We start from the raw sequence: 19,154 nt of genomic DNA, 5'->3' as shown, positions 1-19,154 counted from the left end.
AGACCATTGTTCAGACTCTGGCCTTTTGTTTTCACCGCTTTGGAGGAAAGTGTTGCTGACACACACCGCCCAGGTGGATGAGAGCATGGCCAAAGCACGTGTCTCAGGTTATCAGTTGCGAATCGGTCTTCAATTAAAATATCCTTGCTCCCAAGTGAGACAAAAAAAAACATTTCAAAAAGAGGATTTTTAATTGGAAGAGCAATAAAAAAGGGTTTTACCGTTTTTGTTAAGTTAGAAAGGGGCAAAAGGAAGTAGGGACAGAGGCTTGATTGTTGATTAGACCTTAGCATGGATTATAGCAAAAGAATGAATGGGGGAGAAAGCTTGATATTATCCTGGAAATGCGCGACCAGATGATGATTTTCGACTAGAATGCACGGGCAGAGCGCACTACAATTTGCCTGCAAGCCGCTCTGCTTCCTGTTGGTGTAGCTGCTGTTGTTCCTGCTGCTGCCGTTCTCGAACTTCCAGAAGCAATTCAGGCGGATAGCCGTGGAGGAAGGGGCAAGTGAGACCCTTGAAACACTCTCCAACCTCCCAGAACTTACATGTGACTTTGGTGAGGTCGTGAGCAAACTCGCAGTCCTCCTTCTTGCAGTGACCACGCAGGTAGAAGCTGCAGGCGCGTCGCCACTTGGCGATTACAGGCTTATCCGAGGAAATCTCCGAGGAAGATGTGGACGACGACGAGGAGAAGGAAGGTGTGGCCTCCGTCCTCTTCAAGCGACACGAACCTCCCCCTCGTGGACCCACCACCTTCGGAGCCCCTAGCACACCATTGCACGATTTGTTGAAGGAGCCCACTACACGTTGTTGCTGTAGGTCCTTAAAAGATATTGTTAATTTATGGGGTGATTCAGTCTACCACTGCAGCATTATGCAGGAGGAATGGTGACAGGAATTCGTAAAGGAACCTTCCCTTGGCAATGATAAATTCATCTTGGACTATAAACACTCAGTTAGTTGTTTAGCTAGCTACAATTTAAGATATGACCATTTTATATGGTATATGGAAAAGTTTCTCCGCAAATCATAGGGAAACGGGTTTGGAAAAGATGCAACTACTTTCCCTCGCACAAAAAATGTAATTTTACGTATTATTCTTTCCTAATTATGGAAAGTTACTTAGAAAACTTTGCCCACTATTGCGAAAGTTAGTCTGCAAGCTAAATGCACTCGACGGAACGTGAGCTTTTTTAGAACTAAATTCTTAAATAAAAGCAGATATTTGTAGAAAGTGGATGATAATGCAGAAAGTTTCCGAAAAACCCAAAGCAGATTTGAGTGATTAACTCGAAAACAATTAAAAGTACACTTATTTTTACATTGTTCGCCTCAAATTTCAAAAATACTGTGAGCAAAAAATAGATTTTCTCTGTACTTCAAGACAAATTTAAGTAAAACTTAAAAGCGGTACAGCTGGATAGGTGGTAACGACTTTTTGGGCGCAAATAATCATGAAGGTAAGAACACAGGCACTAGAAACAGACAATGAAGAGCCGACTAAAATATCATACTCTGGAAAATTTCTGCGGTGTGTTGACGTGTGACTTGGAGAGCGGTTGACAAAGATCAATGGGCAGGGAGGGTGGTGGTGGAGAGCCCAATTGTCCGACGTTAAGAGCCAGCTGGTGCGACTTCAGAGCATTGTTGGATGGCAGAAGCGCCGAGTTGAGGCACGCCGCGGAAGAAAAGCAAATGGACTCGGCTTTGCGGCGGTTGCAGACCTGTCGAGATTGCTGCTGCTGCTGCTGCTGCCGGAGAGCAGTCTCAAAACGTGATGTGAGGGCTAGCTGATGCTGATTGTCGCCTTTGAAGACAGGAGGAGTTATTTTTACAAGGAATTCTAAGTCATAACAATAATTCAAATAGATATCATACTAGAAAGAAAACTTGAGTTATTGAAGACACCACCTATACCTTAACTACATACCGGTATGGACCACTAAGGATTTATCAGAAAAGGTTGCAAATTTTTAGAGATGGAATAAAACATCTGTGAGTTACAAATTAGTTCTATAAAATGAGGTCAAAAAGTTTTCAAGATACTGTTATTGTGATCCGGATTCTCATTGCCTTACGACCACTGAATTTGTTAACCATGGAAACCTACGCCCAGGCCTTGCTCACTTCACGCAAATGACCTATTTATAATATCGTTCGCATGATTTGTTGTGTTAGGTGGACCGTGTCTATGCAAAACAGTAAAACATGGCACACGACTTTGAAAAAGGTTGTCCCAAAATTGTAGAAATGCTAGAGCTTTGGATATGTCCATCCACCCGCATTTGTTATTCGTGCATTCGGATGGTGCTTTAAGCTGACAAGCCCGATTTGCGAAATTGTCATGACTGGGACAAATTTGCAAATAGTATATCTGCGAAGCTTTCGCAAAAGCTATCGAGTCCTCATTTTTGAATGCCTTACTCTAAACCAATAGTCGTCCTTAGCGAAAATGTATACCTTTGCGAAACTACGCTTTTATTTTTTGTTAACCTTCCACAGATAAATATCTATATGTGAAAAACTCTAAGTCAATGAAATTCAGGACACTTTCCATGAAATTTTGGTTACAGCAGGTTTCACTTTCAAGCATTCGTTTTCAATTACGATATTTTAAAGATAGTCATTACTCATAATACTAATAGTTCCAGTTACATCAACACAGTAGAGGCCTCAAGCAAACATATCACATTCTCATTCCACAGTGCTACTACCTGGACGAAAATGCAATTGAGGTGTTTCTGTAGATGGACTGCAATCGGCGGTGTTGGGCCAGGAGGGCGGCCAGAGTAAGGGAAGCAGTCCGGATGCAGCACCGTGGTCCGACGGTCCCCCTTTCGTGGCGTCAGAGGAAGCTGGAGCAGTCACGGCTGCTGCTACCGCTGCCACCGCCACCTGTTTGATCGCAGCATCAAGAAGGGTGGGACTGGAGAAATCGTAGGTGCTGCTGGCAACGACAGACTGTGGAGGTAAGGCCTCCACCGGACTGAAGCTGGTGGTGGATGTGAGTTGGGTACAATCACCCGTGGAGTTGGAGGAGGAATATGTGGAGTTGGTGGTGACGAACCATTTGGGCGGTAAGAAGGTCTCCCCACCAATCCCCGAATCCACGCTCAGCATACCCTAGAATTACGACAAAGTGACTTCCATCGACTGTTCGGTTAGGTAACGATAGCTAGAATTACCCCAATATCTATTTGTCTTGACTGAGTTCTGTGTCTATAAATTGCACTGGCAAACAACATAAGTAGAAGTGAATCGCCGCTACACAGCCCAGTAGCAAGGCATGTGTATTATATGGGGCCGATGCGAATTCCGACTAATTCCGCTGCCTTGATGAAAAAAAAACGTCAAACCGAGAAAAAGATAGGGACAATATTCATAATTACAGAAAAGGGATTTAACTTTGAAGCATGCAAGTGAAACAACCAGCTAGATGGCATTAATTACACCACTACTCAGTCATGGTTACTAAACCTTGGAAACAAAAACTTGATCAGACCTGCGGTCAGGGTATAGTCTTAGCAACATTTTGAAGTCGCAAAGCTTACAAACTACGAGAATAAAATCGTTGGACTACCTTGGTTACAGTCACAGCCAGAGGCAATAAACTACCAGTCCCAAAGTACCTCCTTAGAGAATGAAGCAGAAAATTCTGACGCGATTAAAGGGTAACTGGAATGCATTTGTAAACAATGTCTGATTTTACCGAAAAACAAAAAATCTGTAAAAAATTTGCTGAATATTAGGATTCGTCAAACCTTCTTCCAATTTGCAGACTGATTTATCGACTGACTACTTCGTTCAAAAGACACAAAAGGGTAACTCCATTAGCCCAACAAATTTCTGCTTCCCCATCAGAATTAGCCTAGGGAAAAAAATTATTCCAAATGAACCATTAGTTAAAGCGGTAAGTTAACTGGAGGAGACAATATTGATCAACCGCATAAATATTAAATGGGCATTTTTGTGGCCTTCTGACCACACGATGGGAATGGCCCCAGTCATTGGCTTTTAGGTCGTTAAGGCGACGACCGATTAGCTGTCAGTCGAAGGAGTTTGCAGAGAGAAGCCAATCGGCTAGCTGACATTACCAACGATGATAAACGTTGAAGCTGTTGACCGATGAGCAAAGAAAGAGAAAGGGGTGGGTTTTTTATTTATTCCTGAACGTGGAGAGGCGGAGAAGGGGCGCTTAAGACCGGACGTTAACGAAACAGGAAATGGGTAGAAGCGAGAAGGGAACGCGAAACAAACACAAACCGGAAGCGACGGACACTTGAGGGGAATTGAACTCACCATTTCCGAAGGCAGTGCTTTCCAATGCGATTCCCACCTATAAGAAAAATAATTAGAAATATGCTAAAAATAGCATTGCGATTATTGAAGTGTATAAAATCATAATTAAAATGATGTCCATTAACAGGTTTTCAATCTTCCTATGCCACTCTTCCAGTATGACAATGTGCCTGTCATAATAAAAAAGAGAAAATATGGGAAACATTAGCAAGAGTAAATTTGCCTAACTGACCAATGATGATGTGTAGCTTCTTTTAAAAAAAAAAATATTGCCACTTTATTGACCATTAAGCGGTCCGAACTTGAAAAGGATGAAGATACTAAATCATCGAAACAAACGGCGAGCCACATATGTAAATAAGAACGTAAAAATTCATCATTTTTTATTGAACTGGTGTCAGTTACGTGCCACTTGGTCTTTCAAGTAATTTTGCATTGATTGGAGCAACACACTAAAGACACTGAGAGGCAATGAAACGATTCATTTGCATGACAGCATTACGCACTACTTTTAACCACGTATTGGAGTAGTATGAAAGTCCTTTAACAAAGTGTACAAAAACGCATTGTCCAGGCACTGACGAAGGAAGATAGTGAAGTCCCAAAATGAACAAGTTTAACTTGAGGTTGTAGTCGGACGTTTCGGTAATGAGGAACACTATCTGCCTCCATCATGAAAACGCCAATGAGAAGGTTGTTCTCGTGTCCCATCACAAATCTTGCAAATTCAAGCTTTTGCATGTCCTTGGAATTGTTCTCCCTACCAATAGTTAAACAATATATCAAGCTGCACTTGCAATGCAGTCCGTCATGCTCGTCTCTCATATGGGGTGCAAGAAATTAAAACCATACGCGATTGACGTGGAAAAAATCCGTATCAAAGGGGTTAGGTTCACCATTTAATAGGGTATTTTTTGTTTATGATGATGGATTTAGTGCCAGATAATTTCGATCCCATTACCTATCATACAACGACTAATTGTACTCTTCTGCATACCAAAACACGCAAACTTGTACAGATTCCTAAATCACCCTAATAATATGCTATGAGGTCATGAGTAGCACTTCAGTTGGATAGATGGCTTCAGTACTCATGATTTTCTAGCACATTAGATGCCACAAAATGCTTCAAAGGTGTTTGACATGAATTTCCATTTCATAGCCAGTTGCAGAATATGAGCTGTCACGAAACCCCCGAGACAGAGTGCGCGCGACGAATTTAAATCGTGTGAAGGAAACAACTGGGTATGGTACGATAAGTTTATTGAGGGAGTAGCGTCTCTGGAGGCTAGCCAAAGCAGGCAGGCTTAGAACGCAAGTCCAGTCTAGTACACGCCAGAGATGGGACATATGCGAGGGTGCGGCAATATTTCGTCCATAAATAACGCTTTGCATATGTTGGTCAATAGCTGGTGACAAAGAATCTGACATTGAACTGGTCAGCAGACTACGGAATATTTACATTTTAAAGAGGAGCAAAGCTTGATACAGCGATGATACGTATCAAAAGCGAGGTGATTTGCTATTTATTTAGGTTTGGGTTTAGTCGTTGAGCGTGTAATCCATTCCGTCTAAACAATATCTCGCATATAAAAAGAGCGAATTATGTCGAATAATCTTGTTGTAAAACTAAAAACCTCTACAATCTCAGTTAGCTAATTAGATATTCGTGGTGAAGAACCAGCTCAACACTATATCAGATCATAGGAAATAGGCCATCTAAATAAGCAACATAATGATTTATTACCCCAAGATCCACAACGTTGTTTTAAAGAAAATGTAATTTTATTCCTTTATATCCAAGATGTACCAAACAAATGATGCGCTAGATGGATTTCGCAGGTGTGTGCGTCCACATGTCCAGACGGATTAAAAAGAGGATAATGCGATCCTACTCACTTGTAAAACCTACCCCCCATCTTGACTCATATGTCTGTAACGCCTAACAATTGGTAGGGCTCGACTTCGGTAATAAAAAAGGAGGGAAGAGTAGATAGACAAGGTCTGAAAATATTTGATAATACCAAATAGGTGAGCTGTATGGATCATAGGGTACATTGGGGACTAGGCTCCTGCAACGGGTACTAATTACGACGCCACCTTTTTGCACTCAAAGACCAGCATTCATTAGGAGCCTCTCACAAGTAAACGTAGCTCCCTCGATCCAAAGTGATTATATTACATTTTCATTTTTTGTCTACCCTACCAGCTTACAGTGCTACATCTCAACCCTTTCAAAAATCAAAAGGTGAGGCAAGCCAACAGGCAATAAAGCGCCTCTACTTCGCCTTCACCACAGGACAATGACAACGACCCCATACACATGAAATCTTGTCGCTGTTGTTTGAGTGATTACAGTTGGCGCGAGAACATCAAAAGAACAGGGAGAGAGAGCAAGACAGAGACAAGAGGCTCGAGCATGCAGTTTATGACCCCCAACGTGCGGAGACGTCTCACATCTCACCTTCTCCACCCCACTTACGAGTACAGACCAACATACCGACAATCAAATCCGCAAGAGCGCACATATCTATTCCCTAGGCGGAGGTGGAAGGGGATGCAGATAGCGCTGCTGTTTGCACATGCACACATTCAAATACGTTCTCGTCACTTCTGAAGGTGAAGACCGCTAAAGCGCGCTGATAACGGGACTCAGGTATTCCTCCACCTCCTACCGTCTAAAACTAGCCCAAGAACAACAGCAACTTTGCAGCGATCATGTTTTAACAAAGATAGAACCAGCTTGACAACTAAATTTTACTTTTTTTTCTCTCCACAGTATTTAGTTCTCCTCCTTCATGTATGTGGCCTGGACTCAAAATGGCCTGACGCTGAAATGTGACCCCACTTTTCTTCGAAATGATTTCCACATGCGAAAATGACGCTATAAGTACATATGTCATGTGAGCATTGGTATGACAGCCGCATGATTCATATCGCTTCATAATGTTGCATAGCCGTGCATAGATTTGTCTGGACGAAAATAATAACTAGATCAGAAAAAAAAGTCTACTTAGCGTCGCCTCGAGCGTGGGTATTTTCGTGCATTCCATGACTTGACAAAACCCGGTGAAGTTTAACGGCACGAAGAGATAATGAGAAAGCTCAATCCAATTAGGCATGGCTTACCAATCGGTGGATCCCAACCTCGCTTAGAATGCACGCCTAATTGCTTCTGTGCCATCGATGGAAATTATACAAGCATAGGCCCTCTTAGGTGTAAACAAAGCAAAGACTACTAAAGGTCCACTTGGCGACAATTTGTAAAGCCAACGGACAGGGAATTGATCATCAACGTACGGCTGAAGGGCTGTAAACTGCAAACGCTTGACTGGCATCCGCCACCCCCGTGGATAAAACTGGCCAGATAAAGGCAATTCTTAGTGTGAAAGGGTACATTTGTGTGTTTTTGGGACGGGAAGCGAATTGTCCTGGTGGAACAAAAAATGACTAATGAGACCAAGCCAGGCTGGAGTGCACGTGACCTGCCAAAATCAACAGCAAATTCCACTTACAAACTAGTAGCTCATTACTACTTTTCTCGATGTTTCATTTAATTTGAAATCTCTATCGTGACACGAGAACATCATTACAATTGATACTCACAGAGACGAAGTCTCGTTGGAGTCAGGGAAGGTTTGCGAAAGGCTGTGCTGTTTGCGCTCGGAGTTATTGCCATTGGAGGGCTGCTGCTGGTGAGAAAGCGTGGGAAGTCCGGGAGGACTCGGCATGGAGGTCCGTTGGAGGAACGACAATGAGGCGCCGGAGGAGCCGCAAAAGAGGCCCGTCGGATTGGTGGAGGAGGCCAATGAAAGTCCCGAATAGGCGAGGCTCCCAGGGATCTCTCGACCTTGATTACTTTGTTGATGGTGGGTATTACTGGTAGCAGTAACGGCGAAAGACGCCCACGAAGGCATCACCTATGAGGAGAAACTTGAGAAGTTTTGTAACCAGCTGTAGGAGACTTCTGGCGATTATGCAAAATGCAGGCCACATTATATGGTTATTAGCCACCAGTATTCACTTCAAAGAGACGGATTTTAGAATAAACAAGGGAACAGGAAATAAACTAGTTACGATTCGACAGCCGACCGCGGCTTGTAAACTACACTCCTTAGTGGGTATCAGGTAAGAATTATAGTAACAGTAAAAGAAACGAATAAATGTTTCAAAAACGTTTCAAAATGGCATTGCTACCGTGATTTTAAGACTCCCTTTAGATATCAAGATAGAAAGGAGTAAATTTCATGGATCATGGACTATTAACCACGCTTTGTTCAGAATCTTAGGCACAAAGAGATTATTCAAATGTGAGAGCCATAAAAAGGACCAATAAAGTCAACTCTGCAAAGTCCAGTAAGCTCAGCTAATTTTCAATAAAGGAAACAGCTATTTACAGAAAGGGAAGGGAGCACTGATTTATAAGTGCCAACAAATCTCAAAGCGGATACAGATAGTTGACGGTCCTAGACATAGAGCACGAATTCTTGCTCTGGGAAAAGACAATGTCACATAGCCTCACATTCCATATGCAAATCCTAAAAACCATATTTGTAAAGCCTGATACTAAAGAGCATGAATTCTCTAATTCGCCATACATGTTAATGTAGGAGAAAGGAAACGAGCATGTCTTTAGGCCTCACTGAAGCATTCTTAACGCTTCAGCAATTCGGTCTACCACGCATCGCATAATGCTACCAACTATACAGATATCTAGCGGTGACTGGGTCAAACAGTGTTAACAACTACTGCAACCGATCTGTTGGATAAAAAAAGATTAGGGGCGTTTTTTAACCCTTCAAATAACCTTTCTGACATAAGTATGCGGTCTTAAAATACTACCGCAATAGTAGGTATTTGAAATTGCTTTGAACAATTAATGGATAAAGTATTAAAAACAGGAAAGTAATTTTATAGACAGAGACGACTTTTCGGGAGTTTATGAGTTTAATTAGCAATGAGTCACCAAGGTCTTTGTTACCCTGGGCGAGAGACCTGTGCAATAATCACTTAAAAGTGCCATCAAGGGAGTTATCTTGTGCACGTCAGAACTAAAATTACCAAGTAGATGAGCTTGCTCCGCGATACGACAAACGGGAGACCTCGTGTTGCCTTTTCCCAGACTAGCTTTTAAAAACAGGGCCCATCTGTGCTTTCCACAATAGGCACCTCGGTTCGCTACATCGGAATTGTGAATTTGGAGCCAATGTGACATTCTCTAGCGGTGCACTACAGCACTATGCGTTACTGAATACGGAAGCAAAAGTTGCCCCATGGAAGAAATACCAACCTCTCATCACCGCGGGTTGGAACGTCATACTCCTCGATAAAAGTACTTTTACAACACGGTCTGCGACATACTTTAAAGCGGACAACAGCAGACACAAAAGCTCATAAAATTATTTATGCAAGGATCATTTAATGCTTGTGTACTTTGTGAAAAGTCGCTTTGCTTTGAAGATAAAGTGATGCGCGAATTTTGGAAATAAATCGGTTTTAGGCTCCATGGCAGTCCCGTTTTGACTACTTAGATTTAAAAATCGTACCACATTGTTCCTCTAAAATTTGACTATCTAAGAGACCATTTTGCATAGAATGATCGAATAGCAAGCTATTTTACGACCCAATTGGTTAAATACTTAGGATTTTTGGATCTTCCTACAATAGACCAAACACTCGACTACACCCACACGAGACGACTAACTACCGACATCTACCAACTTAACATCTACAGCACAAAAACAACTATGGGAAGCGTGGAGACTATCCCAGTGTTAAAACATCCATATCCATCCGCCATTTTTATCCGCAGCTTGAATTTGCCTCTAGGACCTCAACTTACCCGTGAAATTGCTGTTCACCATATTGCTTCAAGCGAAATTGCTAATTACCACGGCATCATTGCTAAGAGAATTATCTCAGCAAAAACCTGAACCACACAACAATAATTGCATGGCAGCAACGGTTTCTACGGCGCTCAGGTGTTGTGTGAGGTTCTACTGTCTCATCACAGCAGTACAAACCATACAGAAAGCATCCGCATAGAGAGGGGAGCAAATACGTGAGCTACTAGGCTGGATTGAGTGGGACACCTAATAGATAAAGGCTAGACGACAAAGGAAATCCGCCCAACGCATGCTTTGCCGTAAAAACCTAGCAATCGTTTAAATTCCCGAAAGAGCACTTTCCAGGCGAATTGGCTAATCGTAACTCGAGCCTGTTTAATAGCAGGTTGCATGAGAAGGCTGGGTGATCTTATGTTGCACAATGACCCAGTAGTAGGCTACAAAGCGTAATTGGATGTGAGGGTGGGTTTCGCATATGAACTTATAAGAAAATGCGTCCCAGAAAAGTTCGATTGAATCCGGTGTAGAAGTCCTAACATTATCTCAACAATAAGATTTTGACATCTTCTTGGATGACACTAATTCACTTTAGAAGACGTGACTTCATTTCGGATAACTGCTGGTGTATCAAAGAGGTACAATATCCTATTTTGGGTGTCCATTTTAAAATAGCAGGTGATCGAAAATGCTCGATGCAGTCCCGAAGACTACTTCACAGAAATAGGAACAAGTATGGTAGTCACATTGCTTGCAGTTTTGTTCGTTTAATCACATTTCCAACTGTAGGAAAGAAGCCAGACAAGGCACGTGACATGCTAGCTGTCCGATTTTTCATAGAAAAATCATGCGATTTTTATCGATAAGCCCAGGGAATAAAAGTTGTATTGTCTCATACATTTTACTCAGGTAAAAAACCGCTTGAATAGGGTTTGACGTGGACTAATTTGGGTGAACATAAATGTACAGGAGGATTGCACGTGCTCTGATAAAAAGGTTTCACAAAAACGGTTCTCAAGAAACATGCCAATTTTTTGACTAATGGGAGCTAAATAGGCAAATATGGACGTGAAAAATGTAGTGGGATGGAAAGCCTTAGAGGGATTTCTAATACGCCAAAAGAAAACGGGATTCCAATTTGGATTAAGGTGAAAGCGAGCAGTTTGAGCGAAATTCGTAGCCTCATCCTCCGTCCGCAGAATAGCAACAGGCGAAAAGGGAACTTTTTGAAGCACTGACGTTTTGCGTTTAATTGATATGCATATCGAATGCTGTCAAATGCTATAGTAGCGGCGACGCCATGATTCTCGTAAATAGCATAGAAAATACATGCCTGTGCCTGGAAAACTGAGTGTCGAAAACCTGTACACTATCTCTACAAACATCTCTCTCAGGAGTTACAAGGAGCAGGAACTCGTAGTCGCATGATGATGCACCACAGGAGTTGTTTTAAAATCCAATTTCATACACATCCACCAACATCAAATTGCACTTTGAGAGTAAATGGGGAATCTATACACAAGAGCAAACATGTGGGGACCGGGTTTCAATCCCCTTCGGGTAGATGGATGGCAATAAATATGGATCGACTGTATTGCAAAAAGTGAGTACTTACCGAATTCGAAATACTGGAAGAAATTCCACCACTGATATCGTTGGACGGAGTATCAGCGCGATTGCCATGGTGATTGATAGGAATGGGAATGCTAACTTGAGAGTTGTGATGAAGTTGTGCGTTGAAGCGATCGAGAGAAGAGCTGATGAGCCCGAGAATGTCCTCATCATCGCCACTTTCCGTCGGCTCGGAAGCGGCGGTGGAGGACGAGTGCGATGCTGTGCGGCAACTGTTGCTTTCGCCCCTCGATGGCGCGACATCGCCGTCGGCTGCAGGCCACATCTGACCTTTTTCGTCGCCCTGTACTAGACTGACTTGCTTGACCAGGTTCTCAGAGGAACAGTGAAATTCTGTCTGTAGGCCAAGCAACAAGTTTTTTAAAAGAAAAAACACCCGTTTTTACCAGTAATGGTGGCTTCAAATAGGCGAAAAATAGCGGCGGGAGATGCCAGTCTAAACACTATCACTAATCAGCTAATAATATTTGTAAAATTCAAATGAAACTTATCAAAATGTGAGTAGAATATTTGAATGTCCTTTAAAGAGGTCATACTGCATCATGCCGTCGGAGCAGAAAGTAGCAGCGATTCACAAGATGATGGTAAGAATAAGGTGAATATCCTTCTAGAAGAAAGTCGGAAGCTTGGAAATCATTGGGATGAACAAAGCGCACACAAATTATCGCACAACTGAAATTAGCGCGAAGATGAGCGCACACAGCGAGACCGAGTGAAAGATGCCTCTATGTGGAAAAAAACAGGGCAACTTGTTTACACCACTGACTGGCAGTATTTGCACCAGCTACCGGACAAAATCCTCCAGTTGGTCAGTTCAAGGTCACAAATTCCAAAACGAGGTTGACGACGTCGTAGTGACATCGCTCGCAAGTATGCACCCACACACACATGCGCACACCCACAAGAGTAAAAGATAGAAAATGAAATAGGCCTGATGTCAACATCTTCACATCCGTGCCTCCCCTGCCGACGCAGCCGTTCGCATTATCGATCTGGTGTTTTAGTTCCGACTTTAGCCAATGTGCGTTTCAAAATGAACCAGTTACGAAGATTCGTCGGAGCTTTCACAAGATAAGATGATGTCCTAGTACAGATATTCCTAGGTATCTGTTGCAGTACTTTTCTCTATCTCGTGAGTGCTCCGAACTTTTGTTTTTATTATTTTAAAAACCATGCCTTCACTCTAGCTGAAAACACCGGGTAACCTTTTTAATTGGATGAATTTTTATAAGCACTGCTTTTTAGTAATACAAAAATGGACTACCTAGCGTCGATGACAGCACGATTTGTGGCCCTGTTGAAGACTACAGGGCTTCACATACCGATTGCCTGATACGGAGCCACGTCTTTCAACTGTCGTTTTAGCGCTAGAACTACTGCTTTTTCCCTTCATCCTCTACAAAACACCACTTTTCTCATGGTAATAGGAGGTACTGAAGCGATGAAGTCAAGACCATATGTATCGCGCCTAAACCGGAGATGATGGCAAGCGGGTGGCGCTTCATTCGGTCGAACTAAAGGACAAACTGATGGGAGAGCGAGAGACAGAGGAAAAGGGAAGAAAAAGCGGAAAAAAGCAAAGCCCGTCATAATGAACCAAGTGCCTGACGAATGGGAAAAGGGGTGTTTACGAAGGGCGGCGGCAATGGCACGATGTCTGTACACAAACGGCAAAATTTATAATGAATTGCTGCTTGCGCGCCGTGCCCAAACGCGTGCTTGCTTGATACAGCAAAAAAGCATCTCCTTAACATAGAACACAAAAGCAACAAAGTAGCGGCAATTGAAGCGTGCCTATCCACCAACTCGCCCCAAAATTCGAGGCAAAAGTGGAGAGGCTCACACATCAATCTTAATCAATTAATTCTGCCGCATTCTGTTGCATCCGACTTTCAAAGGATTGTTAAATGCTCGAGTCAAAAAGTGGAGACACAAGCAGTAAAATCACCATCCATCTCACGATTATAGTAAAGTTAATATATACAGGTTCGTCTATCGTTACATGAAATCGAGCATTCTACGGAAGGAAAAGCATCAATGTATGAAGCAAAGCACATGTTTGCTTAGCAAGGAAGGTATTCTGCAAGACAACTCGCCACCATGCAAAAAAAACGGGGTATGTCTGCTTAACCGACGCTATGGGAAGGCGGGGATTGCGTAATTCCAGCATATCACAATGCACATTATGACGGCACTTCTGTGGCTTCATTTGGAGAGAGAGAGAGAAGTCAAATGCATTTTTATGACCAAAATAACAAGTCTCCAGCAGATTTGAGAGAAAAATGGCACGTGAGTCACATCAATTTACTACTGGTAGACTTTTGAGTAAATGAGCTTAAAGGTCGCCCAAAGTACATTTCGAGTTGCTTGAAAGAGCTTCGGAAAAACCCAATTTGTCCCAAAGGTTGTATTTGTAAAGCAAGTAAAAAATAAATTCACTTCTGGTTGCTGAACAGAGGCACAGTTAAGGATTCGCAAAATTCACCATCTTGATAGCGATTGTATATGTAACAGTTCTTGAAATGTCCAATTTGTAGATTTACTTTGTAATAACTTCGTTTGAAATACCATGACCAGGTATAAGAGCTAAGAGACGTTTTAGGGTCATGTGACGAAAGGCTTTACTTTTGATGCCGACTTCTATTCAGACGCCGAGTAAAAACGCTGCAAAAAGTGATGCCGTAAGTGACGTTTACGGTAGAGATAGACGCACTTATGTGTCGAAAAATTATTACTTTTTAGGGAACGACAAACTTCAAGCACTTTAGAAACGACGTCGTATGGTGTGGATCGCATCACCATCATCTTTCAAAGATCAGACGTCTGAACCTGATCAGGGCACCACAAACACTTTCGCGACGGTTTATGCTAGATCAAAAGGAGATATGACAACATGCTGTGCGCATAAAACCCCATGTGGTTGGCATGTGACCCTGTGAGCGTTTAATTTTACCGAAACGATAGAGAGCCGTGGATTTGAGGTTTCCACGAGGTCTCGGCGAGGTCGCGGGGGGGAAAAGACAGTGTGAAGCCGCTCGGATGAGGCAGCTCGATGAAGAGGGAAATTGAAATACATCTCGGAGAGATTAATCTTGTTTACCTTTGCATTTAAGTGATTCTAAAAAACGGGAATAGGAGGAAGACTGGACAAAAAGGAGAGTCCCCATTTGATCTTGGAAGCACATTTAGTCTCCTCCTGGTATGAGGCAATTTCAGTTACATTTTACACCTTTGCAACATGTAACAATGTTTTACTAACTACTATGCCAAATCTCATCCTGCAGCAGGAGGGAAACTGACATTTTGACTAAAATATGGCTGTTTTGGGTCACATGAGTGACTTCCTCACATGACATCTTTTAATTGACCGAATACTACACAATTTTGTTGTAATTGTTATTTCTTATTGTGCCGTTAAGTTTGATTCTGTGACACTTTTATTGCCTTGGCCCCGTATGGTGTTACAAAGACAACGAGTCACTGTAAGGAAAAAACGCCAGTCAAACGCGTCGGTATCTACAACTCCCTCCCTCCATGTCAGCGATGTGCTCACTGAAAATAAAACTTCGATGCATAGCCCAAGGAGATATAAAGGAAACAATCTTTAGCTATGACTGAAACACGCCAACAAAGTAAGCACAGTTCAGTCCGAGGGATCTACCTTGTGGAGAAAATACATTAGCATGAAGACATTCATCTAGCTCCTAAATCAAACCATGCTTTCCAACAGAAGGAAATACAGTTGCATTTTATTTTCCAATGCAGTTGAAATGCTATCATTGCCACTTACGAGCTTGGTTGCTCTACTTTTGGGGAATTATCCGTGATCTGACGCAGAAGTGAGTATGTTAAGAAAATCCGCATCAGCATAGTCATCCGAGCATTCGCTCTCATTTCACGTCGCAAGAGGGAGTGCACACAACGGTACACGGCGAAGTCTCACACGCAAACAACCACACTAAGACCCAACGTCTTCTGTCGAGGGCACACACAAACGAGCCTCATAAATTATGCACAAAGCGAACAGACAGCATTCCATTACGGTGAAGGGGAAGTCGCCCTCCCGGAGGAAGAGGCTGGGGCAGTTTTTTTTATGGGGAAAAGAAAAGTGCAACCCATAAAACCGGGGGATATAGCAAGTGCTAAGGTGTTGGAAAGTGATTCACTTCACTTTACAGACAGACCTGTGGATTTATTCGCAGCCTATAAATCCCTTCCATACATTCAGTGAGCACTGTGCAAAAAAGGTGACTTTGATCGCTAACGCAGGGTGAAAAATGCGGGAAAAAACACCCGATCAAGTGCTGTAGTTCAATTGCAGTTTGGATGGTTTGAAACAACCCATTCGTGCACTCAGGAGAGAAAAATCAAAGCTCCGAGTTTTCCTACCGTTTCTTCGCCCTGCCCTACCTGCCGTCCATACCTGTGACATCACAAGGCAGCTCTGGGACGAATTAGCTGATCCAACGGGTAGAGGATGATTAATGCAAAGGTGGCTTTGCAGCCCCCCAATTAGCTTAAACTCATCCGTTGATGAAAATATTTTCCCTGCCGGCTTTACCGGGTGCAAACGATTTAACCTAACGGCATAAACGAAAAATTTAAGTGTCGCAACCGCAGTTATGGCCGACTAGACTGGTCCATCCAAACTGATCAGTTGACAAGACTTCGTAAATAACCCTTCCACCACTATTTTCCATAATTTTAGAAAGGAATTCAGAGTAGAAATGGCTTGTAAGTTTTCCAGTGCTGGATATTCTAAAACGGACGAAAAGGCCAAAAAATTGGCATTTGAAAAGTTAATTTCGCCGTGCTTCAGATGCAAAACCAGGTTATCATAAGTATCGACCCAAACAAGTGAATTTTGCGCTCGCCTCCATCCTACTGATGGTTTATTAGGTTTTTGGTCACAAACCTCCCCACTACCTTAGGGGGAGGAATGGAGGCTAACGTGTGTGAGGAACTTGTGTCGGGGAGGGAGGAGTGCCCCCATGTGCAGGGCTTACTACTCATCCCACCTACTGACATGGTGGAGAGGGGTGGAGATATTTGCGACACGAGAGGAGGGGTGTGATACGGTCATAGCACGCACAAATCCGTAGTCTAGTGGCCACGTGACACTTAACTTCAGGAGCGTGAACGTGAACGCGGACACTACACACGCGCGCACGTACGTCGCTTCCGTCTATGCCTGTCTACTCTGGTCCATGTGTCTGGCCAATAAAGTAGCGTACGACAAGACTAAACACACACAGAGGGCGAGGAGCTGACACACGGGGCTGGACATGATAAAATATACAAGTGAGCTTAATAAGAGCGCCTCATTCGGTTCGTATGCGTTCGTACGAGACAGCACCTTATCCTCTTTCCCAAAACACACGGTATGACACAAGTACTATTCCTTCTTGACAGCTAGGCTAATCGAAGATACAAGCCACAACAATCGAGGTCAATAATAAGTAGCACTAAATGAAAGTTTCACACACCTAGTGCTTCATGCTTGAAAGGGAATAAATGGCATAAATTGCTGTCAAACATTTATGGTAGCTGGGTTTGGCCAAAGGAAAACAGGAGCACTACCACCTCACAAGCGTTTAGTTAAATGGATAATTCTCTTTAAGCTTTGAACACAACAGAGAAACGAACATTGTCCGCAACTTCTAAGGGAAAAGAAATAGCTTCAAGAAGCATACGTAAAATGTTTCAAGGACGAGTAAATGCTAGTGCACTCAATTGGAGGTTGAAAATACACAAATAAACTCAACCATAGCGCTCTGGTTCTGAACACTGGGGCATCAATGAAGTTCACGGGCCATCCCAGTCTATTGTGACATGTTTATCTTGTACAACACGGGAGGTGACCACTAGTTAGGAATGTGGAAATAAACAAATAAAAGGACAAGGTTAATGCATATTCCTTTTCAACACTCTAGATCTGAATCCACACGAGATGACTGAATCACGGTATTGGGGTTTTATTAATTACATGGCCCAACAGACTCAGCCCGATTTCGGGAGCAGAATGCTTTTTGGGTGTACAATCGGCCAGTGTAGGTGCATGCACCCTGAAAAGCATTGCGAAGCATTGGTCTGTAAACAACATCGGCTCTCGTTATTGACGCATTGAATTAGGAATCAATTTCGCAGGTATATCATCCTTAGCCCTCTTTTGTGTATGTCAACATCACGACGCCTGCTGCCGCAAGTATAGGCGATTTAACCAAGTTAGGCGGAAGCAGGCTTCCACTGATGAAGTGGAAGGTACAACGCCGAGCCCACGCTCCGCACCAGGCAACTTGGAAGACACCACAAACGAATTTGTGAAAAGGCCCGGACCGGTTAGCCAGTAATTTGGGTCGGGGACAACTGTCGGCCGTCTCACAGGTGCACAGATTAGGACAAAGGACGTTGATGTAGCGTTTTTCACTATATCTTAGCCAACCCCATCTGGCACCGTCGCGAATCAGGTGAATTCAAAGTGGGGATTTTGCGTGAGGGGCAAAGGAAAAACAGGTTAGGCATACAAAGAGCTGACTGTTGGTTAAAACACAGAACAGGTGAACTACGAAAATATCCCAAAGACGACTTAAAGGAGAGTTTTAAACTCTGAATTAGCTTCGTTTATCCAGCGTAATCCAATGCTAGAATCTGATTGGGAATATAACTCAAGAATTCACAAATCTTCAGAGGTTTTGCCAGCCAAGACAGGATTAGCTAACTTGGACGTTTAAGATAAAACTTTAGCCACCCAAGTTCCTCGGTAATTTGGAGAACACAAAAAACGATTTCAGAGCAGATAATAACACTATGCACAAATCCAAGTCACAAGGGCTTTCAGACACAGTAACCTTAAGATTTGCCCAAATCAAGGGACAAATACACTTTATGATCTGATTCAAAAAGCTGAATGCTTTTGTACACCATTGGAAACTCCGAAAGGCAGGCTAAGAGGATGAATGTACTGCAGTTCCATTTGTGAAATGGCTTTGGGCACGGAGAGGTCAACCGCTTGCATTCCGGTCCCACAAAGGAGTTAAACTAGGGTGTCCGCGTCCTCTTTTTTCACTAGGAATCGACACGCCATTTTGAACACAAGCGCAAGTTAATTTTATTTTTCTCCTAGCGATTCACAGTTTGAACAATCGTTTTATTTTCATAACCCAAGGATTTCTTTAGTGTAAATCTGCCAACGTAATGTAGCGATCTTCAAAATTGTCGCATAATGCATAGGGAACTAAAGTGGAAGAAGAAATCACGTGATTTTGCATAGAAAAGAAAGCTAACTACAATTTCTATGCGGCGCATGCACAAACAGGCTGTTTGAAGCCTCTGACCCTGATCTAAACCAAATGAACTCTATTTATGGCTTTGAAT

The 19,154-nt window shown here is 42.8% G+C and overlaps 1 protein-coding gene across 1 annotated transcript; it reads right to left on the bottom strand. All coding sequences in view use genetic code 11, as the record gives it.

The window, feature by feature from the left end:
• Positions 1-393: 393 nt before the first annotated feature.
• On the bottom strand, positions 394-16,793 carry EGR_02271 (ccr4-not transcription complex; the record flags this gene model as incomplete). The annotated part of the gene is made up of 8 exons (XM_024491520.1): positions 394-828; positions 1,521-1,813; positions 2,721-3,129; positions 4,927-5,065; positions 7,912-8,225; positions 11,764-12,117; positions 14,734-14,898; positions 16,707-16,793. The coding sequence occupies 8 exons, from the start codon at positions 16,791-16,793 to the stop codon at positions 394-396; spliced, it is 2,196 nt and encodes a 731-aa protein (XP_024354026.1).
• Positions 16,794-19,154: the final 2,361 nt, after the last annotated feature.

Source organism: Echinococcus granulosus (assembly GCF_000524195.1).
Source record: "Echinococcus granulosus chromosome Unknown EG_S00010, whole genome shotgun sequence".
Classification (NCBI taxonomy): domain Eukaryota; kingdom Metazoa; phylum Platyhelminthes; class Cestoda; order Cyclophyllidea; family Taeniidae; genus Echinococcus; species Echinococcus granulosus.
The sequence above is the reverse complement of the archived record's forward strand: the minus strand, read 5'-3'. Positions and strand labels throughout refer to the sequence as shown.